The 26,644-nt window shown below is 37.6% G+C and overlaps 1 protein-coding gene across 3 annotated transcripts in view; it reads right to left on the reverse strand.

Moving 5' to 3' along the window:
* The window catches only part of ralgapa2 (Ral GTPase activating protein catalytic subunit alpha 2), a 268,297-nt gene that overhangs the window by 113,808 nt on the left and 127,845 nt on the right, over window positions 1–26,644 (reverse strand). For 2 of the 3 annotated variants that reach the window (XM_052145009.1, XM_052145010.1), the window contains exons 10-21: window positions 25,304–25,534; window positions 22,967–23,140; window positions 22,742–22,876; window positions 18,412–18,560; window positions 18,159–18,270; window positions 16,853–17,090; window positions 14,105–14,278; window positions 10,139–10,249; window positions 9,239–9,321; window positions 9,044–9,134; window positions 5,786–5,968; window positions 3,148–3,252 (exon numbers count right to left, since the gene is read on the reverse strand). In XM_052145009.1, the coding sequence (XP_052000969.1) occupies window positions 3,148–3,252; window positions 5,786–5,968; window positions 9,044–9,134; window positions 9,239–9,321; window positions 10,139–10,249; window positions 14,105–14,278; window positions 16,853–17,090; window positions 18,159–18,270; window positions 18,412–18,560; window positions 22,742–22,876; window positions 22,967–23,140; window positions 25,304–25,534 (1,786 nt within the window). Of the gene's footprint in view, window positions 1–3,147; window positions 3,253–5,785; window positions 5,969–9,043; window positions 9,135–9,238; window positions 9,322–10,138; window positions 10,250–11,330; window positions 11,475–14,104; window positions 14,279–16,852; window positions 17,091–18,158; window positions 18,271–18,411; window positions 18,561–22,741; window positions 22,877–22,966; window positions 23,141–25,303; window positions 25,535–26,644 lie in introns of all 3 variants that reach the window. The other variant, XM_052145011.1, reaches the window with a different exon arrangement.

Here is a 26,644-nt window from a genome sequence, read left to right on the forward strand (position 1 = left end):
GGTCATGTACAAAAGTTTAGGGTCACTTACTCATTCTTTATTTTTTTCACATTTTATAATAAAAGTAAAGTCATCACAACTATGGAATAATAGAAATGGAACTATGTGAATTATGTTGTGTCTAAACAAAATCCAAAATAATTTAAAACTGTGTTATGTTTTAGCATCTTTACAGTAGTCACCCGTTGCCTAGAATTTACAGACATGTACGCTTGACATTTTATCAAGCAACTTCTTGTGGTATCACCCTGGGATACTTTTTAAACAGTATTGAAGGAGTTCCCATCTATATGTTGGGCATTTATTGGCTGCTTTTCTTAATTTTTCAGTCCAAGTCATCCATTTCAAAAATGTTTTTTTATATATAAAATTTTAGTTTTGTAATTAAATAAATTAATATGTTGGCACAAAATATATTTTTGTCTACAAAACTATTTAAAAATTTAAGCATACACCTTCAGATCAAAAGATTTTTAAGATCATGAGAAACATTTCAGGCAAGTGACCCCAAACTTTTGAACAGCAGTGTAAATAAGCACAAACTCAGAAACTGGCAATTCTTGGTGCGGTCAGGGTCGCTTCTATGAATCAAAAACAGCGTGAAAGAGTTAAACTGATACAGGGCGCACGCTTTCCACAGCTTCAGATGGTAATATGACAGCTTGTGATGAATTGAAACATAATATATAGGTCGCAGTGTGTATCTTATCATGAAATAATAATAAATAAAAAAAAAGATGGATCGAAATCAAGTGAACAAAAATTTGAGAGAGGGCAGTCTTAGCCCATTACACACTGCAACAAAATAAGTTTTTAATTTGTATTTTTTGGCTTATTTTCCCAATATATATATCGTTCAATTCTTTAAAGGTTGTCATGCCATGAAAAATCGAATTTTCCTTGATATTTTGACAAATAGGAGGTCATTCCACTACAAAAACATATTGTAAATTTCATAACTAAAAATGAATTCCCAATGCAATAAAAGCATTCATTGAAACAAAGCTGCAAAAATGTCTCATTCTCTACTTCTGTGACTTCCCTACGTCATTTGGGTGCAAATTAATGCATGACTGTCTCTACAGCGAAAAAAACATCAACGCCTACTTTACATTTATATTTTATGTAATATACATTAAATGTATATTATATGTAATATATTACTGTTCTAATTTCTTCACCTTTCACACTTTATTTTAACGTACTTTAATTCAAACCATGAGCCCTTATTTCTCATGAAGCGAAAACTTTGAGATTTCCTTTCATCGTTTTATCACTCCACAGAAATAGAGATAAGCGTGCGTTGTCTCCTCTGTGTCACTGCGTGTCATTAATACAAAATGTATGAACCTGATATGACCAGGAACATTTGCCATTACACGATCTTTAAAGTGAAGCCGGAGCAGTTTGACTTCACAATCAAAGTTTATATTTGTTTGTTTGTATTTTCATTTATTAGATTCAGCACTCTCATACTGTATAAACTAGACATAGCGCACAATCTTAACACATAATGTCCGGCCTAACGCAGCCACAGTTCATATAAAATATCTCTTTTATTGTATGTAGGATTGCAATAAATTTGATGTCCAACAACAAACGTTTTATTGAACTGCATAGTTTAATAAAAATTATTGCACTCCCTTTCTCTGTAGTGATCAATTTGATTGACTTGGAGGCATGCGCACACTCGTTCGCTCACTGAAGTTTTACAAGTTTAATGGAGACTCGCTTGCAGTAAAGTAAAACTTTTTTGTGAAATGAAAATATATGAACGTCTTTGAATTCAAATAATGTATACAAATAAATGCATACATTATAACATTAAATTATATGCTTATGGTCTTCTTTGAAGTATTTAACAAAGTGCTCACATGCTTTTGGACACTTTGGTCAAGTTTTTCCCCTTCAATTTAATTTTCAACTTCAACCCCTTCAGCCATTTTCCAAATTAGTTTTTAGCATTAGCATTTTCACTACTGTAAAGTGACGTCACTGATGGAACTTCTCTGTGCACAGGGCACATATCAAACTAATCAATAAAGAAATATGTTGTTGATTAATTTCTTTATTAATATGAATTGTATTAATTAGTGCAACACATCATTTTAATAGCATCATGTGCGAGTAACAAACTCAAAGAGTGCTAGATGAGTTTTTTTTGTGTGTGTGTGTGCATGTGGCGCATGTCAGTAGCTGCGTTTCCATCCAACTTTTTTATGCATATTTTGAAAATTCTGAAGGTAAACACTTGATATGCAAATAAACTCAAAAAATGTGCATAAAATGGTGGATTTTCTAGTGTTTCACATTGGTTAAAATGCGCATTAAAGTGATGGAAAAGTCTTATTCGCATGAACAATGAGGCGTCATGACCATTTGCACGGTGGTCTTGCTTACACCGAAGGTCTCACCAACAAGTTGGCACTCTACACCGAGTGGCAATATGCTCGTTGGACGGTATAGGTGTGCAAGAGCATGATGTGACTGGCTCAACGAAAGGCCCGATCAGGGCACACAATTCTTCAATCATAGCCCTGGTTAGTTGAAAGTGCTTCACCTATCGTCATTAAAGTGGGGCCTCACAATCCACCAGAACTGTTTTGAGCGTGGGCACTCACAGGTATATGGAGGCTGTCGGCGAATGGGAATAGCCATTTAAGCACTCTTAATGTGAGCTATTGCACTTATTCTGTGATGTCTCCTGGCAGCATTTAATAACATAATGTACAATTGCTTTATTACAGCAAATACAACTTACCCTGAAGCAAAGATGTCGTTCAGCAGCTCCATGACAAAAAGACGGGCTCCCTCAAGATAATGCGCATTTACAGTTCATGGAAACGTCCGATGTTTCGCATAATCTTTAATCAAATTTTCAGAAATGGGCATTAAAAATGCCAAAACAAATTATGGAAACCCAGCTAGTGACCATTAATTGAGTTGCTGCCTATGAAAATGGTTTCAAATCAGTCACTTATGAGGATCCATTTGGCCATATTCTGCCTTAAAAGGTAGCAGTGTAAACAGACAGTAGACAGTGAGGCAGCTCACTAGGGTTTGGATTAGAGTTATTAACTGAGGTTTGGTGGTAGAGTAAGGTACAGAAAATGAGTCTGAGGGAGTTAGAGAAGATGAGTTTAATACCAAGATGGCGAGACATGTTCATGGCGTCCTCCAGGAGCTGAGGGCCCTCACAGCACCCATGAGGCAGGAGAAGAGCCGGAGAGACTGGGGGACAGTGAGGAGACCCTACACACACATACACACAACAAAGCGATGGACAGGATGGGGTGGTGGAATCACATTTAACAAATCACAAGCACGTTTAGAGACACATGGGGGACATCAAATCACCATACAAGGAAATGATAAACTCTTATAAAAAGTAACACATTTCTTGATTGCATTGAGTGGTCCTTGCATGTGCAAAAATTGCTGCCAAGATGCTAGGGTTTTGAGGGTGGCTGCTACTGTTGCTAGGTTGTTCTGAGTGGTTTTTAGCATAGTTAGGTGTTTGCTAGGGTGTACTAGGTGATTAATTACAGGTCCAAGTCAAAAGAGCCCTCCCCAAAAATATTTTTTTCATCCACTACATGAAACATTTCTAATTGAAAGTCCAATTGTTTAGAAAAGTAACAACTCTACTCAACAACTTGAAAAATGTGAGGTATCATTCATGCCGTTGCACAAATGGTGCAGGAAACGTTATGCCCATAATATAATAAGGGTTTGTTTAATTACCTAACCCCATGTATAGTAAGAAGACTAAACAACAAGAAGTGTTGCTTGCCTTAGAAATAGGGTAGGTAGGACTGGATTTTATTTGGAACCGGTTCCATTTTAATTTAAATTTTTGATACTGGAACAATGTGATTTTCCTGACATTGATTCCATTGAAGTTCTTGAATGTGTATGCTGCAGCATTGCCACTTTACTGAATCTACAGTGTGAATCACACAGTGCAACTAGTGTAGTCCATTTCCCAAATGAATTACCCTTTTGAATCTACAGTGCATAATACACAGTGAGACAAGTGTAAGGTGGTTCCTACATGAATGACTCTTACAAGTCAGTTATTTTTAGTGAATCAAAAACACATCAGTCTGACATGGAAGTTCCGTCAAGTTCAACTTGGAATGAACCAAGAACAGTTGCCATGTTATGTAATGTTGTACTTAAGGCTCCTGAGACTTAAATCAGGCACCTGGTTGTTATTTATTTTCCCTTTTTCTCCCAATTTGGCATGCCCAATTCCAAATGTGCTTTTAAGTCCTCGTGGTGGCGCAGTGACTCGCCTCAATCTGGGTAGCGGAGGACGAATCCCAGCTGCTTCCGCGTCTGAGACCATCAACCCGCGCATCTTATCACGTGGCTTGTTGAGCGCATTGCCACGGAGACATAGCACGTGTGGAGGCTTCATGCCATCGACCGCGGCATCCATGCTCAACTCACCACACACCCCACCGAGAGCAAACCACATTATAGCAACCACAAGGAGGCCCACTGAGAACGAACCACTTTATAGCGACCATGAGGAGGTTACCCTGTGTGACTCTACCCTCCCTAGCAACAGGGGCCAATTTGCTTGCTTAGGAGACCTAGCTGGTTTCACTCAGCATGCCCTGGGATTCGAAATAGCGAGTTAGCAAACTCAAGGGGTGGTAGCCAGCATCTTTACCACTGAGCTCCCCAGGCCCCCACAATTTCTCATTGACTACTGAAACTGAACTGAAATCTTTTGAAATCTGATATGATCTCATCATTTGGCAACAGACTGCTGAGGGACATTAATGCAATCAAAATGTATGAATCCTTCCTCAAAAGTAAGAATCATTGATGGACCTATTAAGGAATCTGAATAATTTAGAGGAATATGAATCTTTAAATCATTATTATTCTCATCCCTTCTTTTGAGTAAGTCTATGGGATTGCTAACAGGGTTTTATAAGCAGAAATACAAAGCTTATGTCTTGAACCACATGGATTATTCAGTAAAACATGTTAGAATTTGATCTGTTGAGATGGAGCTACTTTTGTGAGATGAACATTTGGTTATCTGGCACTGATGTCATTCTTGTGGGTGGAGATAGCTCCATGTAAACAGTGTTTTACACAAAGCTATATAGAAGACAGGCAGGCCCTTTCTGGTATTCTGGCAAAGGAGTTATTGGGTGTATGGCCATGACATGGGTTGAAAGACTGGAAGTAATTTTGTAATTTTCTGGATGTAAAGTCTTTCAATCACTCATGCTCCATGCTATCTTGTGTAATTTAAGTGTTATGCTTTGAAACAGTCAAGTGAAATGTATATATTATAGAAATATTTTTAAAGTTTTTTTTAATGTTTATTCTGGTACTGCACATTTTCTCCATTAACTTCCACAGTAAATGCATTACTGTAAACATGCCTTGCTTTGTTTTAGCAAACTTGTTAAATTAATTTAAGCCCTAATCAAAAGCATGTCACAGCTGCTGTCAATAGAGTTTAAGTTGTATTTAACTCCTTTAACTCCTGATCACACAGGGGTGCTGGTATCATCTTCTCACATTACATAAGTATTAACAACAACAAAAGTACAAATCACAATAACAGACAAAGTCACGTGACACCATATACAGTTTCAGGTTTACACTGACATTTAGGACATGCTGGGTAGGAACACAGATGGGACACTGGGACAAAGGTCAAGAGAGGAGTGGATGAACTGCCTGTGTGTCCAGTGAGTGTTTAGTTGTCTTAAGTGTTTGTGTAAGTGTTGAGTTCTTGTATTGTTTCTTGTACCTGCCAGAGCATCAGTGTGGCTGAGCAGGAGGCTTCTCTGGCTCTCTGTATCCAGGGTCACACTCACGCTGATGTCACGAGGAGAGGGAGAGTCTGGCTCCTCCTCAACCACATTCCATGCCAGCAGACCCACCTCAGCATCATTCACATAACCATTAGACGCCTCACTGCTCACACTCTCACCTGAGACCACACACAGACAGAGGGATTATACTAATTCATATTTTATATTAAAATCAGAGTTTCCAATTAATTTTCATGACTTTTACAAGACATTTCCTGTTGTTTGTTATTACATGTTAAGAATAAGCATAAAAAAAAGAAAAAAATCACTGAGGTGGATTTTCTTCTGTATGTCTGGTACCAATCCTCCAAATTAACAGATTCAGAGGATTCTATTAATTTGAAGGCATCAAATGCTCAATGAGGATTTGGCTTTCTGATCCCCCATGTGTCCCCTTTACCTTTGAGGAAGACGCTTTGTGTTCCACAGGAAACAGTTAGAAGCTAGAAAGATTTACTGCCAAATAAGTAACAAATGCAGTTAACATCAACAGAACGACTGATGCTGTAATTCTGGGTTGCAAGCATGTTCTACTTAAAGGTGCAGTATGTAAGATTCAGAAATCCTTGCTATTAATGACACCAGTGGCTGTTAAGTGAAGTGCAGCCATCTACCTGTTGCATGTGCTTGCGCTCATGCACACACTCCATAGGGACGCGAGCATCGACCAAAACAATGACGTAACGTACAAAGAGACTGAACATGATTCATCGGCATCATGCTGACAGATGAGTTAGCATAATTAAAATTACACAGTTATGATTGTTTTACTAGAAACGTTGAGACTGCATATTATATTTGATTCTCCAGTGCTGGAACAGGGCTAAAACAAAGTGTGGATATAGGTCTGAATATGCGAGACTGTAGTTTGAAGTAATAATTTTTCTTTGAATGATAGATTGACTGTATTTATACGATAGCCTATGTTGGCGTTAGCTAGCTAGCCAGCTTTATCAATAGCTGTTAGCTAAATTTGGTGGATGATGACAGTAGCTGTTATAAAATAGACTGTACATTATAAATACGTTGACACAATTCAGCATTGATGTGATTCCATCACAACTATCATATTGATATAGCGATGCACTATTGTTTTATAATAATAGAATATTTATCTTTTCTGCATAACCAAGTTACGTTACACTAATGAATGGAGGTTTTTGCATTATCTTGAACGTTGTCTAGCATTCATTTAATGTATTATTGTAGTTCACTTTGCTGAATAATTACAGATTAACATTGACATTAACCTGACTTTTAGTATAAGAGAGGATTGTTTAAATTATTTGAAGCAAGGTAGCTTGCAATTCGTCAGCGTTAGCAGGCAAGTTCAAGTTAGCTAAAATTACACAGATCAGTTCTTATGGCACTATATTTCACATGCTTTGCAGTTATGTAAGCTTATCTGCCCAATATGAAGAATGCCAATTCAGGGTCGGTTTTGATCCTCAATACCAAAAGAATGTCCCTCCAGGAATCAAATTCCCTGCCGATGTTGACTCTAGTTTTCGTTCGACCACGATTACATTTCTGCTTAGCCAGATGGGATTCAGTAGATACATTAAAACATTTTTTGGCTTACTTGGAGTTTGTGTAAGAGTCGGTGTTGGGCTGGGAGCTGGCTGTTTGCTGGATTCCATCACTAAGATACAGTTACTAAGTGTTGCAGACAGTTGTCGCTTTTGAATAGCAGAAGAGAAGCTATTATCTCAGGCAAGTCTCTCGGGAGCGTGCATTAACGCCACATCCTTTGGATTTTCCCGGCAAAAGCGACCCGCTCCCTTCGCATGAAAATCAGTCTACAGGCTTTAATAGGCAACCTAGGAAGTTTCCGTTCACACATTGGCAAAAAAAGGTGAATATTACATGAAAATTTTTACATATGGCACCTTTAAAAAAAAAAAAAGCACTCACTAAAAGCAGTATCTAGCAGATGTAAAACTTTAAAGCAGACCATAACTAGATATATTTATATTGTCATAGAAATTTTCCTGTACTTCAGTAATTGTATCTTCAATTACTTTCCTTGCCTGAAAATAAACATTTAAAAAATCTTTAATATTTCCTGGTCGTCCATGACCATGGAAACACTGTTAAATATTATTATTAACAATATTGTATATTTTATAATATCAATAATTTTGTTCAATGTTGTAATTATTGTTCCCTTTCAAGTTGGTCTCTCAACGCTGCGTCAGTAGCTGATGCTATTGGAACTCCAACGAGTGACAATCTCTGAATCCAGTATGAAATCATGCCAATCTTATTAGCAGATGGTGCTTGATGATCCGCCCCTTATGCGAATGACATCACAGGCACATAAACTGGAGCACAGCACCATTTATTTGTTTTTCTTTAGCATCCAAATGACATCTCTCATTCTCTGCAAGCCAGACTCATTGTTTCGTCATTTTGATCTGCACACCTGAAAAGCAAGTGTTTTTTTTATCCCCGGTTGGACTTCTTAATGATTAGTGTTTCTTTTGCACTTTGGATTATTGTATTGTGAATATTGTATGACGTTCTTTCTCGCCAGAAACTAAAAGAGCCATTTGCTTAACACGTCTTTATCAACATGGCATTTCGCAAGTGTTTTATCCCTCTGTTTGATAGACATGAGTGCTTTTATCTGTCTGGGCATCATCCACACAGAACGGTGCTCATTGAGATCGACTGCATTCACTGCAAGCGCATTAACCTCAAGATGATTCTTGAGGTTTTTCATTCAGTGTTTCATTCAGAACACTGATGCCAGTCCCCTCTCCTCCCAATATCTACCAAACTACTTTGGCTCCCAGGGGTCCGGAAGAGAAAGAGAAGCGAGGACGGGAAATAGAGTGTGGATATGTAGCCAAATCAGGGGTTGCGTCTTTACTCTTCTCCATCTCAAGTGGCTTCTTTTCAGTACGCCTATGACTATCTGCACCCCACCAGTGGCACACATGGTGCTATCACGAGGGGGAGATAATGATGAGGATGATGCTATTTGGCAGTAGGCCTCTGATGGGGAGATCTGTTCACACGCCCACGCCCACTGGGCCAGAGCGGCCTCTGATGCTGAGTTGATTGAGGATCTCACACAGGCATGCAGAATCATGACCCAGCCCCACCCTCTGCCCTGCCACAATAATATTCTTAACTTTTTTCTTAAGTTAGAAATTAAGAAGAAAAAGTTTAAGAAGAAATTATCTCACTTTTCTCACGCATTTTAGTTTCCTGGAATGAGGGAGCTCCATCTGCTGGATAATCCAAATCAGCTTGACTGCTGCTCCGTTGGATCAGAATCTGAGAAGACCCACACCAAAACTTTTTTATTTTGCATGTAAAAACAAATTATTGAATCACTCATTAAATCAACACTCTCTATTTGAACTTGGGATGTTACTGACCATGGGAGTGTCACCTTTCCTTGTAGAGCTGCTCTCTGACACACACACTCTGCCCGGGTTTAGAGAATCATCTCTCTTCTGACCTAAATTTCATAAAGTCAGCACGCATTTTTACACATTCTCCCTGAGATTAAGCTACAAGTGAATGTCTTATTTTTAGTTAACGTTCATCTGACTAATACAACAGTGGTCTGGAATATATAATGATACTTATTGTCAAGATGAAGTATCATGCAAAAGTTTACTGGATGCCATTGCAGAAATATAATTTCATAGATGTATTCACCATTCATGATTAAAGGTGCACTCAGTAATTTGTTCCTCATTCAAAAATGTAAATTCCTACAGACATGAATTGTTATTTTGCAATATACACTATTTACTAAATCATGAGCATTCACTTTAAAATGAAGACTCCAGTCATATCAGTAACCTTATAAAAGCGGTTTTATTTTACATGGAGAGCACATGGGTGCTGCCATGTTAGAATCACATGACCAGCTGAAAACTACTCGCTTAATTTCAGTAACCGTCCTGTTATTTGACACTTTTTTATTTATTAAAATAATCATGGCTGACTGTGAATACTACATTTCTACAATTGCATCTGAAACTAAAAACTATTGATTTTAAATTATGCTGTATCCAAACCGCTAGGTGACAGTGTAAGTCTAAGATGACACAAATACAAAAGATACTGAGTGCACCTTTAATTTATTCCATAATGGAAAGTGCCCTTTTAAACAGGGCTACTAAGATACTTATTTAATGTGAAAAAAAACTTTGATTATTCCAGATTATTCAACCGTCAACAACATAGCTTTACATTCATTTATTTGATATTCACAGATGTCATTCAACTCTACCACAAAGACATCTTTGCATTGTGTGTGCATGTACCTGGAAAGATGTCACTGATCTGCTGTGTGATGTCAGAGGTGCTGCTGCTGCGGGGAAGAGGACTGTCTCCATCCCCCATTTCACATTCAGACAGCTGACACTCCTCCACGTCTACCAAACAGTCAAAAATGTTAGACTCTCACCACTACTTTATCCGACACAATCTTTATGCTTACTAGACCTCACTGGATGGCACTCTACTTAGCAGTTTGCATGCTAACAAGAAAGAACTGCATGCATCGAATTGCTAGTTAGGAATGTAAGTGTGGTTCGATGACCGCTAAAGTTCTGAATGCACCAGTGAAAAACCCTTTTCCATTTGTGCTTTGATAGAGAAGAACCGCTTAATGAGTTGTCATCAATCGATGCATGGTATGCAATAAGAGCCATGGAACATGTCCGCTCAGTCTCCAGATCATTCTTGCACTTTCCGAGCTGAGAGCTACCCCATAGACTTATGTGATGTACCGTTGCAATTTCTGCTTTTTTAAAATGGTCACCAAAGTAATGTTTTCTAGTGTAGCTGGACAACAGACAAGGTTTTACTGAAACAACAAGAATGACTTGTGATAGTCTCAAAAGTATCGGTAAGAATGGGTTGAGAATTATAAACAGTAATTGGTGGAATTTGTTTATAATGTTAATAACTGTCAATTAACAGTACTTACCCAAAAGCAGTAAGGAAAAAAAGTGATTGTTTCAGCACTTACTAGGCAGAGAGAAGTCTTGAATGTTTTCCAAAATAAAATGTTCGTAAAAATGTACAGATTAAAGTGCAAACATCTCTGAAAGATGATAAAATGGTTTGTTCAAAAATGTATCGCTTAAGTACTCTTCAGTTTTGTACAACACTTCATTTTGACACTATGTCAATTTTGTCAAGCAAGAATGAAAATAAATAAACACTGAACTGACGGTTAAATATGTTTTATAGTGCAATACTCGTCCTGTCACAATGTCTTTTACTTGATTCTCGGTCAAAGCAGGAATGCAAGAGTTTTGTCACTAGTTCTTTCAAGACCTGCCTCTAGTTGAATGGAACTAAAGAAAACATACTAAATTGGAATTATTTTCTTTCACCTGGCTAAGCTAAATTTCCTGATTTCAAGGGAAAGTAGGTGACAGAAAATGGGACAGGAAATGAGGAAATGACAGGAATGATCATAAAAAGCTCAAAAAGCCAGGAAGTTACCTGAGAGTCTGTGAGAGCAGTGAGAGTTGTGAGAGATACCAGGTAAGAAAGAGCTGACAGTGTGTAGCAGCATGGGCACACTCTTAGTGGCCGGCAAAGCCTCACAAAGATGCACACAGTTGCTGATAGACTGGCTTCGCTTAGCTTCCCACACAAGAAGCAAAAAGAGAGTGCAGGGAGAGAAAAAAAGGAGAATGAGAGAGACAAAGTTTGAGAGAGACAGGGTAAAGAAATCAACTGCACTCTACGGCTGCAATAGTCACACAATTTGCTGAAGCGTGTTATTATTTGAGTGTTAAAATACAATCTCCAATCTTAATATGCAAAGACAACTAAGTAAGCCTGTGGCTCTTTTAAAACACTGTTCTACTTGTGTGAGCATCCAAACCAGCCAGACACAGAAACACTGACCAATAGTAGGCCTGTTGCGATTACTAAATAATAGTTTGAGAAACCACGGTTATTGTGCACTTCAAATTCCATTCGCATTTTACAGTCCAAAAATGGGAATTTATAATGCCATGAATGGCACATTTGCATGTATTGAGCCGCATTTTCACAGATGACTGCCGCATTTCTCCCCCTAATGGCAGCTGTGATGAACTGTCATTTGCTCGCAATGGAGTTTATTAATTGAGGGAGAAGCTTCCAGACCTAAGAATGACATTACTGTGGGTGATTTTGTTGGGCAGATGGATGAAATCAATGAAATTCATGATTAATATTCACTCAGTGTTTATTACTATTTGCATTAATTATTATTAATATTGTTTTTATAGTTATTATAATGATAATTAGCAACAAACACAACAACCATAATTCAGCAAATAGGAAGTAGAAATTCATAGATGTGAATTTAAATATATAGGTTTTGAGTGTGCAGAAAAATCGGTACTTGTAATTACAAAATACCTCTCCTTAAGCTGCATAGTATGAATGGTGAGTTATATGCCGAAGCTTAATATTTAGGCCCTGTTTTAAACTGGTACAGTTTAAAGATGTGTTTCGGGTGATCCGATCCTTTCTCCTGTGACTACTTGTGTTCAGATTTGGATGGTCTCTATTTCATGACGACATACATCAATCACTATGTCAGTGTGTTACTGTGTGGTATTAAAGCTCAACAAAGTCAGGAAAACAAAGAAAGCATGAAAAAAATGTCAAATTATTTCTCACAGATGTGGTTGAAATTTAATCTAAGCACAAACGCAACATGTCAAGCAGAATTATCCGTTATTTTAGTCGATTACCTGTATTTAAAGGGATTAATGGAAAGGAGGCGGCGAGAACCGGCTTGACAATATAAATAATGGTTTAATAATAAACTGAACAAAAAAGACAAACACACACACACACACACACACACACAAACACACACACACACGTGTGGGGCAGCTACTTGTAAATCTCTCTCTCTGTCACACTGCCGTCTCCAGTCGGCCTTTATCGTCCTGATTAGCCTGATTAGGGGCCGGGTGTGTAGCATCATGACCCGGTCCCGCCCTCCGCCCTGCCACACAGTATTAAGGACGATTCAGGCGTTCGTGTGTCTGTGTTGATATCAAACACACTAAAGAAGATCCATGAAGCTCTTGTGATTGTGTATGTATCAACTTTACATTTTTTTTTTTAAAGCCGCTCATAAACGACAGTTTCAACTGTTGTTTTAGCGCAGCAGTTGATTGACAGGTGAGGGGTGGCGCTTCACTGCTGCCAAGACGCATACAGGACCGATATGCATTTATACCTCAAATGCGATGTGGACACATGGGTTTTTGACCACATTCATGTGTGGTTTCTGTGATCTTTGTCAAAACGTTTTAGATCCTGTTTAGAGCTGTATTTAAGGCAGACCACATGTGATCGGATCACCTGAAACGCATCTTAATACCAGGTGGAAATGGGGCCTTAGGGTCAGGGGTTTGTTCAGATACCTATGTACTGCTTAAGCAACTGTAACAGTGATGTTTTCCTTAGCAAGTACAGTAAAAACATTCCAAATTATTGATTCTCTTCTCCGACTTAATAAAACCAATGTGAAAACTCCGTGTTTGTTCTGTAAAGAACAGTTTCACAGGCTAGTTGGTATTTGAAAGTCAAACAGAGGACATTCTATGAGGATTTCTAAGTGTGCTCTCATTTGTTTCATAGTGTTCTTTGATACTCAATCCCCCAGCACGAAATATGAAGGACATTATTTAAAGTTTTCTCTGCCAGTTTTGATAAGACAAAATATTAGCATTGTATTTTTTGGCCACTCCACGTTGTGTCGGGAGGAGAGCTCTGAAAGCGAAGGGCTCTATTATTCCCTCTACAGCACGTTTTAATTACTGCCTTTCTTTTTAGATTACATCGCTTTTGCTGAGTTACCTATTTATACATATTAATGAGCATTAATTACGGTCTTAATGAATCTATCAAAAACAGGAAGGCGGTTTGATGAGGCGGCTCTCTTAACGAGGAGGGGAAGACGCTGGGCCGTTTGAAGATCAATGCAGGAGAAATCCAATTAGGCAAAAGAAAAGGAGAGAATTTAAAGCCACGCGTTTCATGTGTCTCGCTCTCACATACACACACTAACGGATATTTTTGTGGGCGGCAGAAAGGCATCCTTCAGTCTCCAATACATCTGCTCCACACTCAACAAGCTCTCCACCATAAAGAGATACAATCTTCTCCTACCCTTAGAGCAAAGAGGAGAGGGAACAGGAAATGTTTGTGTGTGTGTGAAACCACACAAAGAAAAAGTTGCATGTTGTGAGCTGTGTTCTTACCTGATGCTTTCTGTCGGACATTGTTGCGGGCTTTCTCTACAGCAGGAGCTCCAGTGGTGGTGGCACTGCGGAACCTCATAGGTTCTTGAGCTCCAACCTGGTCTCCCGAGTTCCTCCAGCTTAAGGAGAATGACCGAGCAGCTTCTGCAGCCTTCTGGGAGTCCTGCATCCCTCCTGATATATTTACACACACAGTCAGAGGCCATCAAAAAACAGGAGGCAAAGCCACATCATCTCTAGGGCTGGGGGGTATATTCCAAATGTACAATACTGTATATTCACTGTTATTTTGTTGCCCTTATGAAGTGACCAACATCGTGAATTTTGTGATGATTTTAATGCACAAATTTGCAAGACTCAAGTTTCGAAAGTGCTAAAAGTTAGAGATGTTTTAATAGCATCTCTAAGTCCATCTGGGAAGTTTTATACATTTCCATGAATCAGTTCAACATTTTTAACAAATTAATCACATCGTTTTCTGAGATTAATTACGCACATGATACATTAAAACAAAGCTTGAAATATAATCATAAATATATTTACCTTATCTCAAAGAACTTATTTTAATTACTTAAATATATACTTAAAAATCTTCAGTTTCTTTGCAGACAGTTAATTAGACACATCTTTAAAGGTCTCAATCTTTGATACAAGTACATGCATATATGCCATAAAATGAGTGGATATCTTGTTATTTAAAGTTGGGCAAAATATTCTGCAGTTTTCCAGTGGAATTTGTTTATAAAGTTTAAAATATCAAAATTATTATTTTCTCTGGGTTCAGTACAGTCTATATAATTTTTGCTTTTAACATTGTTTCAGATGACATTGAGTAAGCATTTTCAGGTGACGGCAGCTTGCCTGTATCTCTCCTACAACTGGCTCTGTACAGTAAATCTGTTACCATGTTTATTATTCCTGGGACATTCGTCACACGTAATGAATAAGCATGCACATATGCAATGTACAGATCATTAAATTTGTTTTTTTTATTAATTGATTAAATTATAACATACAATTATGGCAGGGTCATTTTATAAGGTTAGAATGGAAAATATTGCCCTTGTAAAGGTAAAAAATGTCCCTGGCAAATATTTCCCCTTAATGGAAAAGTTGATTTCTGACCCAGGTTTCATCTGACTTATTCATATATATATATATATATATATATATATATATATATATATATATACACACACACACACACACACACACACACACACATACACACGTGGTCAAAAGTTTGGAATAATGTACAGGTTTTGCAGTTTCGGAATGAAATTGGTAATTTAATTCACTAAAGTGGCATTCAACTGATCACAAAATATAGTCAGGACATTACTGATGTAAAAAACAGCATTAATTTTGTATCAAATCTAGACAGACCCCATTTCCATCAGCCATCACTCTAACACCTTATCCTTGAGTAATCATGCTAAATTGATCATTTTGTACTAGAAAATCACTTGCCATTATATAAAACACAGTTGAAAGCTATTTGGTTTTTTAATTGAAGCTTAACATTATCTTCGTGTTTGTTTTTTAATTGCCACAGTATGCAATAGACTGGCATTTTTTAAGGTCAATATTAGGTCAAAAATGGCAAAAAAAAATAAACAACTTTTTCTAGAAACTCATCAGTCAATTATTGTTTTGAAGAATGAAGGTTATACAATGCTTGAAATTGCCAAACAACTGAAGATTTCATACAAAGGTGTACACTATAGTCTTCAAACACAACGCACAACTGGCTCTAATAAGGACAGAAAGAGATGTGGAAGGCCAGATGTACAACTAAACTAGAGGATAAGTACATCAGAACCTCTAGTTTGAGAAATGGATGCCTCGCATGTTCTCAGCTGACAGCTTCATTGAATTCTATCCACTCAACACTAGTTTCATGTACAACAGTAAAGAGAAGACTCAGGAGTGCAGGCCTTATGGGAAGAATTGCAAAGAAAAAACAGACATGGATCTTAACCCCATTGAGCTTTTGTGGGATCAGCTAGACTGTAAGGTGCGTTAGAAGTGCCCGACAAGACAGTCACATCTATGGCAGGTGCTCCAGGAAGAATGTGGTGAAATGTCACCTGAGTGTCTGGACAAACTGACAGCTAGAATGTCAAGGATCTGCAAAGCTGTCATTGCTGCATGTGTAGGAGTTTTTTTATGAGAATTCTTTGAAGTAGTTTAAATTTTTTTTAAATTGTAATGAAATGCAATAAATATAGTCTAATGTCCTGACTATATTTTATAATATATAATACAATATATAAACATTGTGATCAGTTGCCACTTTGGTGAATAAAAGTACCAATTTCTTTTCATAACAGCAAAATTTGTACATTATTCCAAACTTTTGGCCGCCAGTTTATATTTTTATATTGAGATTGTTTTAAGAATATCGCCTGCATTAATCAATTCCATGTGGTTCACACACTCACACACTTGTTGTTCTACCTATCATTATGAGGACTTTCCATAGACATAATGATTTTTATACTGTACAAACTATAGATTCTATCCCCTAAATCTAATCATTTTTACCTTTTCAATAAAACATCGCTTAGAATGTTTTTTAAGCTATTTAAATTATGGGGACACTAGAATTGTCCTCGTAAACCACATAAACATGCCCACACTCTCGCACACATGCTCTCGCACACACGCACACATACACACGCACGCGCACGCACGCACGCGCATGCGCACACACGCACGCGCACACACACACGAACACACACACACCCCGGCCACGCTGCTTCTTTTCCTTCTGCTCTGAGAGTTTGTCCAGTGGTAGGTTGTGGAGGTCCAGACCGTAGACGTAACGGGCCAGAACTGCAGTGAGAGCGTCCATTATGCTGGCCCACTCAAACACTAGCTCCTCCCAGTGGCTGAGAGAGGACAGCACAGCCAGCAGCTCGTCCCATAACTCACGGGATATAAACACAGTCAAGTTGGCCCGAACCCATGCCACAAAGATTGTCTACAAACAACAGCACACAATTCAAACTTCAGATACATCTGAGTGCAAACAGCAAATCAAGTGATATTAAATAATCAGAAACAAGTATAAATTATGAAAAAGTATGATGAAAGGTGCACCATTTTGCCATTTTAAGGTCAGAGCACTTGAAGTAAGCACTCTGAAGGGGGCATTCACTGTCTCATACCATGCTCAATTGGCATACCCTATATGAAGACTAAGGAGGTCACTGCCACTTTTTGTAATCTTGTTTTCGGACTGTAAGAATGATAACACTATTTTTTATTATTAAATATTGCCCCTTTGAACTTTGTTTAATTGTAGTTGCTTACTGTCTCTGCATGGTTTGTTTAGTGATGCACCGAAATAAAACTTCTTGGCCATAGCCTAAACAATTTGGACAACCCAAAACTGCAAATCATTTTAAAACTACAAATATTTTAAATGACACTTTGTTAGGAATAAGTGAACAAATCAATAATTAATATTAATAAAAATTATAAATATTAATATTTTCCCCAACATTTTACATTTGTTCTTCCATCAGGTGGTGTAATAGCAATTAACATCTAGGCTTCAACAACATTTAAACTTTTGCGTTTCTGTAATCAAAATTCAAAATAATGTTTTCTGTTAAAAATAATGTTCATAATGATTTCTCTTTACCTGAAATTTTTATTTTATGGCATTTTCAGGCAAAAAATCATAATAATAAAAAAAAAAATCTGTGTCCGAAATATTGCATAATTAAAAAAAAAAAAAAAACCTTGAGAGCAATTGAGCGTACCTGTCTAAATTACCAAGGACATGCCACCCAAGATCACATTTTAAGGATATGGTTGTGCATGAGCATGGCCTGTAAGCTTTGCTAACAGCTTTGTGGAAGGGACCTATGCAAAGAGATTCTATTGCTCACTTTAATTTAGAATGGCCCAACAAATAGCAATGCCTTCTAAAATTATGTTTCAAAGTTGCTGTGAATTGCAAAATATCCTTGAAAGCAACAAAGAATTTTTAATAATGAGAATGGCTGAGATTGTAATGATGGTACATTAATCTCTGACTCACTTTGAAGAGGACGCTGGCCAGACTATGAGCGAAAGCATCTTTTCTTTGGTTCTCCTGTGGTCTCTTCATCACTGCTTCTGTAATCTTCAACAACACCTGCAGCAACTGCTCCCTATAAATAACCCACAAAGCTTTTCAACAACACAGACTCAGACAATCTGCACTGCACAATAGGCGAGAACTCCATAAACAGACATACATCAGAGCAATCCTACAGCAAAATACAGTAATGCAGTTTAACAGAGTTACTGACCAGGTCTGGCGGTTCATGTTTTGCTCCATGATGATGTGGCGGTAGACACTGAGCACAGCTCGGCACACCTCCAACTGGTTTTCCAGCAGTTTGGGCACATCTTGACATGGCTCCAACAGGAACACGTTAGCGGAGTTAGTAAGGAAAACCTGAGAACACATCAGATGATTCACTCGTTCAAACATACTAAAACTCACACTAGAATTTACTATATAGTCAAGTCAAGTCAAGTCAAGTGGTTTTTATTTATACATTTATACATATATACATTTAATGACAACACAAAAGAGTATTGTTTATCAATTACACTTCCATGATGTGACGTGTCCCTAAGTGGAACATAATGTAGGCCAGGACTTGATTTCCATTTGGATTTTAGGGCTGGAAACCGATAACAGGTTCTTATTCAGAACCAGTTCCATAAAAAAAAATAAAAAATACTAGAACCGAATGATTTTCATTAATTTAATTCTTTAGCTGATGCGGATGGGAGACCGTGCTAGTTTTTCCTATGCTAACATTTAGTGGCACTGCTAAACATACAGTACGACAAGTGTAGTCTAATTCCCAACAAGTGTCTGTTATGAGCCGGTCCTTTTGAATCTACAGTGCGAAACATACAGCACAACCAGTGTAGCTTCATTACTGAACATATGATTCTTATTAGCTGGTTCTTTCAAATCTACACCACAAAATATACAGGTCTACCTCCCAAAAGAATGAGTCTTCTCAGCTGTTTCTTTTTAGTGAACTTACTGAACTGCATGTCATTAATTTTGTCATATTTGCCCCGAAATGAACTAAGAACTGTGTTATTTGTCCTTAAGGCTTGTTGTGAGACTTAAATCATAGTAGGGCTGTACGATTTAGACAAAAAGTAACATTGCGTTTATTTTGAAAAATACTGCAATTCTGATTAGAACATACACAACTAAAATATATTTAAAAATATAAAAAAAGATTTATGCAATTCAGTTTCAAAATTCCATCAAATTTAATTGTCATTTATTTTTACTAAATATAATCCATTAAAAGAATATAAATATTTGTATTAGGGCTGTCTATCGATAATTTTTTTTTAATTGAATTAATTACATGGTGTCCCGATTAATTCATTGTGATATCAGATAATTAAAATGCATTACATTCTTGTGGCAGAAGTTAATCATTGATAAGACAATACAAAAAGCAGCTTTAGAATACAATGTATTGTTTATTACCATATTATTGATCATAAGTCAATCATTGGCATACAGTTCACAGCAATCCATTTCACAAGTGAATTTGTCAATCAGTTCGAGATTTATTATGAGGGCTTGTTTAAGGACCTGTCAATGTACACCTGCATCAGACAAGCTTGTGTAGCGTCTCGGGTGCGTTGCATCATAAACATAAATTTTTAGGTCATTGTGTCAAGTTAAATATAGTTTAATACTTAGAACACAGCTTGAGATCTCTTAGTTTGGATTTGCGCTCCATCAAGTATTTTGAACAGAAGAACGTAACGCAGGTTTGTTTTATGCTGCTGCTGAAGGGTTGTTTTCTTCACTATATAAACTGTGTGCTGCCCATACAGCTGAAGTTTTACTTACTGCCCTCTGGAGTAAACATGTGGTACTACTAGTTTGCATTTCTCAGGAATCTTCCTTGTTATGATCCGGGGGCATTGCGATTAACTGCGTTAATTTTTTAACGCGTTATTTTTTATCAAATGAATTGCACAGAATTAACGCGTTAAATCGACAGCCGTAACATATATATATATATATCATTTTATTTTGATAAAGATTACATTATTACATTTTAAGGAGTTTTATTGTGCAATTGAAATGCATATATCCTAAAACAATATATATATTTTAGTGTAGTAGCAAAGTAATTCCTTTTGACCAAAATTGGATGAAGTTTTACACATGCTCTACTGCCAATAACTTTGAATCCAGGGCATTCTGAGTGACTCCAGCCAGGTCTCCTAAGCAACCAAATTGGCCTGGTTGCTAGGGAGGGTAGAGTCACATGGGGTAACCTCTTCGTGGTCACTATAATGTGGTTCTCGCTCTCGGAGGGGCACGTGGCGAGTTGTGCGTGGATGCTGCGGAGGATGGCGTGAAGCCACCACATGCGCTATGTCTCCACGGTAAGGCGCTCAACTAGCCACGTGATAAGAAATGTAGAGTAATACACACTGTACAATTGTGGTGAGAACAATAGCATCTTGTGGTGAGAAGAATGCTATTCTGAGATGCAGGCACATCTGGGACCTGTTGGATCGGAGAGTGAGGGCTAGGGCCATTCCCCCCAGAAATGTCCGGGAACTTGCAAGTGCCTTGGTAGAAGAGTGGGGTAACATCTCACAGCAAGAACTGGCAAATCTGGTGCAGTCCATGAGGAGGAGATGCACTGCAGTACTTAATGCAGCTGGTGGCCAAACCAGATACTGAATGTTACTTTTGATTTTTACCCCCCTTTGTTCAGGGACACATTATTCCATTTCTGTCAGTCACGTGTTTGTGAAACTTGTTCAGTTTATGTCTTAGTTGTTGAATCTTTTTATGTTCATACAAATATTTACACAGGTTAAGTTTGCTGAAAATAAAAGCAGTTGAAAGTGAGAGGACGTTTGTTTTTGCTGAGTTTATACAGTTATTTTTTTAAGTCAACATAAGGCATATGCAACCCATTTTACCAGCGTAATGTGACATTTCTGAGTGAAAGAGACTATACAATGAGAAAAGAACTTTATTTTATCCATCTGGAATTGATTGGATTGTGGAGAGTGAGCGTTTCATTTCCAAATAGAGGCAGACCTGAATGTGAGCTTGCAAGTCATTGTGGAGGACTACTTTTCTCCTGAAACACAACCAGCTTTAAGAAGGCTTACTGACCAGGACCATGGAGGCTAAAGGTCACCTTCAAGAGCATCTCGACACATCCCAATGGTAACACTTCTTTTCTTAAAGCTATTTTTCTTTGACATTATTTCCAAAGCCTTTTTTACACTGACATTAATTTGATCTTGATGTTGATGACATTAAATGCATTGATTAACGCATTCATTATAATTATATATTTTTTTCTCCCCAATTTGGCATGCCCAATTCTCAATGCGCTCTAGGTCCTCTGCTTCTGAGACCATCAATCCATACATCTTTTCACGAGGATTGAGCGCTTTACCATGGAGACCTAGTGCATGAAGTCTTCACACTATTCTTCACGGCATAGGCAAACAACTCACCACGCGCCCAAACGAGAGCGAGAACCACATTATAGCAACCACGAGAAGGTTAACACAACGTGACTACCCACCCTAGCAACCGGGCCAATTGGTTGCTTAGGAAGCCTGACTGGAGTCACTCAACACACCCTGGATTCAAACTTACTACTCCAGGTTTGCTAGTCAGCGTCTTTACTTGCTGAACTACCCAGGCTCCATGCATTAATTAATGAGCAAATTATGAATTATGCACAAAAATAAAACAGTCAATTTTGACTTCATGCTGACATTAACTTCTAACGGTAAGTGATTCTTGAGGGGAAATTTAGCGATTACCTGTAGATTGCCTTCTCCGCAAATGGACTAAAATTCCTATCAGGATGCTAAACACATGCTGTGCTTCCAAGCACTGGTTGGAAACACCAAGATAATAAAATCTCCAAAATACGCAAAAAAAAAAAAAAAACGTATATTTTTGCTTGAGGTAGAGTAGTTATTTTTTTTATTCGATTAGAAGAAATGTGCATTCAGCATGAACTGAATAAACTCCTATTGAATTTCTAATAAATAAAAGATGCGCATAAAAAATAAATAATTATTTGACTGAATAACTCATTCATAACTAGACTGAGCGGCGGACCAATCATTGTATCTGAAATGCTGATCTGGTCATTCTGTAATAACGGTGTCTAGAAAATCCAAAGCCTGCATACAGTTTGCAGAGCAAATAAAGTCAAATATAACATAAACTGTGCTGAAGAACAAGTTTATTGACACTTTTGAAAATTATATTATAGATCCACACAGCAAAGACATAAGGAAGGAAGAACACACACACACAGTGCTCCCAGAACTGTGTGACGTGCTGTTCTTTACAGTGTTTGGTCTGTGTGCTCTAAATCGCAAAGTATATTTTGTTAATAAAAGAGTTACATTGGCTAGAATTTCTACGGAAGTGATGATTGTCTTTTCAACACATGGGATGGAAACGTGGCTTTATCCGGACATTGTTTTGTGATATTATGTTTTTCATATATATTGAATTTGCAACTCTGATATTAACATAGCTTCAGTCACACGTGTAAATGTACTGAATGTGTGGTCAAGTATACACACCTGCAGGGTGGGCTGGATGCCAGCCTTCACATCCTGGTGCTTTTCCTCAGTCAGACAGCCTCTGCTGATGGCGCTGCTGAAGGAGTAAGTGCGCCCCCAACTGGACGATCTTTTATGCCCATGAGTCTCCATTGCCTGAAGGGTTGATAAAAGAGCAGGTGAGTGGAAACAATGTAATGGATCAGCACAAATAGCATTTGTGTGAGTGCGTGTTTGTAACAGCACCTGCATGTGTACGCTGTCCGTCTCAGAGACAAGGTGCTCTTCCTCTGTGTCTTCCTCCTGCCCACTTGTCTCAGGCTCATTCATGAAAGTAGGCTTCTCCTGCAGAATCCACATCCTGTAGACTTTAATTACCTTGCGGGTGGCTGAAGCTTCACAGGACGGCAGCAAGAAGGCCTGCATGGTGACACAAAAAAAAATTATTGTATCACTTAATTAACTGTAACAAGTTTGCTCTTCTACAATACAGAAGATACGACAGACAGTATGATTTATGAATACATTTCTAGTTAAAGGTCATGGATATCAACAACATTTGAGGTACACCAAAGATAACAGGAGCCCTGGAGACATCTTTTTTCCTATGCAGGCCATAGATATGTGGTCTCGAGACGTCTCAATATCAAGACTCAAACTGGTAGAAATTAGTGTTTTAAAATGCCATTCACTGTAATACCTAAATCTGGCCACAAGGTGGTAGCAAAGAACAGTAATTCTGGACAAGCTCTATCACATCATGTGATGCAAATCATCAGTTTACCCATAGTTCCCCTAAAAAAAAAATCATAATTATCTAATCATTTACTCACCCTCATATCATTCACTTCTACAGAACACAAACAAAAATATTTTGAAGAATGTTTGAGGTGTTTTTGTCCATACAATGTGAGTAAATGAGGTCCTAAACATTTAAACTCCAAAAAAACAAAAATGGCATAAAAGTAAGCGTACAACTTGAGTGGTTTAATCCATGACTTCTGAAGTGATATGATTACTTCAGGTGAGAAACAGACCAAAAGTCCTTATTCACAATCAATTTTGCCATCCTGCACAATTGGAACACAGTGCAGATTTAAAGGCGGTGATGCTTTGACGCTGCACAAGATTGTCAGGCATTCAATCCCAGTATCATTATACATCTATAAGACATTGTATTTTCATTTTCTAATGTTTACCATCAATCTTTAGGCAACTGCGGTACATTTTAAAAGTATCTCAAACAAACTGAATCTGTCACCCTATTATTTTAACCTGCAAAATATAATATAAATTAAAAAAATAAACTACGAAAAATAGCCCACTTGTGTGTGAAATCCGCAAACCTGGCAACACTTTGTGTACAGCCCTCTGTGCATGGTTAAAGTTCTCATGAATGCACTAAGGAGACTGCCGATGTCAAGATTTATAGTAAATAAGCACTTACATTTTGGTCTGTTTCTCACGCAAAGCTATCATATCGCTACAGTTATCATCCCAAGAGTATGGATTCATTTTATGATACATTTTTATTATGTGCTTTTTGAATCTTGAATGTTTTGATCCCCATTGACTTGCATTGTATAGAGAGAGTGAAATAAACAACCTCATCTATCCTTCAAAATATCTTTGTGTTTTGCAGAAGAAAAAAATCTCATACAGGTTTGGAACAGCATAAGGGTGAGTAAATGATGAGAGAATTATAATTTTGGTGTGCACTATTCTTTTAAGAATTGTTCAAATCAGATGTGTGTTTTGTGCATATATTTCTACAAGAACCAGTAAAAGACAAACAAAACAGACTCTGTTTAACCACAACATTAAAACTAACCTGCCTAATATTGTCCCCCTTGTGCCGACAAAATGACATTCTGAGATGCTATTATTCTCACCACAATTGTACAGAGCGGTTATCTGAGTTACCGTAGATTTTGTCAGTTCGAACCAATCTGGCCATTCTCTGTTGACCTCTCTCATCAATAAGAGATTTCCATTCGCAGAACTGCCACTCACTGTGTGTTTTTTGATTTTGGAACCATCAGCAATTACAGAAATCCTCAAACCAGCCCATCTGGCACCAAAAATCATCCACACGATTAGTGTGGCAGCAGAACAATGCATAAAATCATGCAGATATGTGTCAGGAGCTTTAGTTAATGTTCACATCAACCATCAAAATGGGGGAAAAAATATTATCTCGGTGATTTTGACCATGGCAGGATCGTTGGTGTCAGACGGGTTAGTTTGAGTATTTTTGTAACTGCTGATCTCCTGGTATTTTCACATACAACAGTGCCAAAAACAAAAAACAAAAAAGTGGCAGTTCGGTGAATGGAAATGCCTTGTTAATTAGAGAGGTCAACAGAGAATGGTAAGACTGGTCTAACTCCAATAACTGCACTGTACAATTGTGGTGAGAAGAACAGCATCTCAGAATAGCACTGAGATATTTAGAATTTAGCATATTTTTGGCGGCACGACAGGGACCTACACAATATTAGGCAGGTGGTTGTGGCTAATAAGGTGACGTGACTCAAGCCACAGAATGATGGCCTCTGTAGATTTGAGCACTCCTTTTCTAACCTGATGGAAGACCTCATTGATGAAGTTGACGTTGTCTCGTGTGGAAAGCAGTATGGATTGCACCAGGTCGTAGACGGCTCGATGTTCCTCCTCAATGCTGCACAGACTGGAGTTGCTGCCCCTGCGATCTGACAATGTGCTGCTGTTTGAGTGATTCTTCTCCTGTTCCACAGGACCATTGGGATCAGAGTCTAAGCCCTTCTCCTGACTGATACTGCCTGCAGTCACAGTCTGTTCACACAAAACACAAACATACAAAGCTTAACTCTCTTTCATTCGCTGTTTATATTTTCTGTATGTATACATACATACATATATATATAATATAAATAAACAGGGTTGGGGAGTAATGGAATACATGTAACGGGATTACATATTTAAAATACAAAATATAAGTAACTGCGTTACACTACAGTTACAATTTAAATAATCAGTAAGTAGAATACAGTTACATTCAAAAGTATTTTGATTACTGAACAGATTACTTTGCATATTATTGTAATTTGTTTCATTTCATATTTAGTCCTTTCAGTTGGAAAACATTTATACATATAAATGATGCGATCCAAAGTGCATTTGAACAGCAGTGAAACACTTTCTTATGATGTGTTACATTCATACGAGCAGACAGAGAAGTTTGAATTAAGTTTGGAGGAGAAAAAAATATAAATATGTAAATAGTCAGCTTTATGCTAAGCTAAAATGCTATATATATATATATATATATATACACACACACACACACACACACACACACGCACTAAGCTAAAATGCTATATATATGCTAAGCTAAAATGCTATATATATATACACACACACACACACACACACGCGCGCGCACGCGCACGCACGCACACACACACACACATATATAAACACACTGCCGTTCAAAGATTTTGAAACACTTGAATGTCTGAAATGTTTCCCAAGGCAAATGCTTATAGACAAAAATATAATTGTGCCAACATATTAATTTATTTCATTACAAAACCAAAAAACTATATATATATATATATATATATAAAAAAAGTTTTTGAAATGGATGACTTTGATGACTAGGCCAATAAGTGCCCAACATATAGATGGGAACTCCTCCAATACTGTTTAAAAAGCATCCCAGGGTGATACTTCAAGAAGTTGGTTGAGGAAAATGTCAAGAGTACATGTCTGCTAATTCTAGGCAAAGGGTGACTAAATTTGAAGTTTTTTTTATCTACAGTATAATTCCCAGTTCCATTTCTGTTATACCATAGTTTTTATGACTTCACTATTATTCTAAAATGTGAATAATAATAAAGAATGAATACTGGTCAGTGACCCCAAACATTTGAACAGTAGTGT

The sequence above is a fragment of the Xyrauchen texanus genome, chromosome 16 (genome assembly GCF_025860055.1).
Source record: "Xyrauchen texanus isolate HMW12.3.18 chromosome 16, RBS_HiC_50CHRs, whole genome shotgun sequence".
Taxonomy (NCBI): Eukaryota; Metazoa; Chordata; class Actinopteri; order Cypriniformes; family Catostomidae; genus Xyrauchen; species Xyrauchen texanus.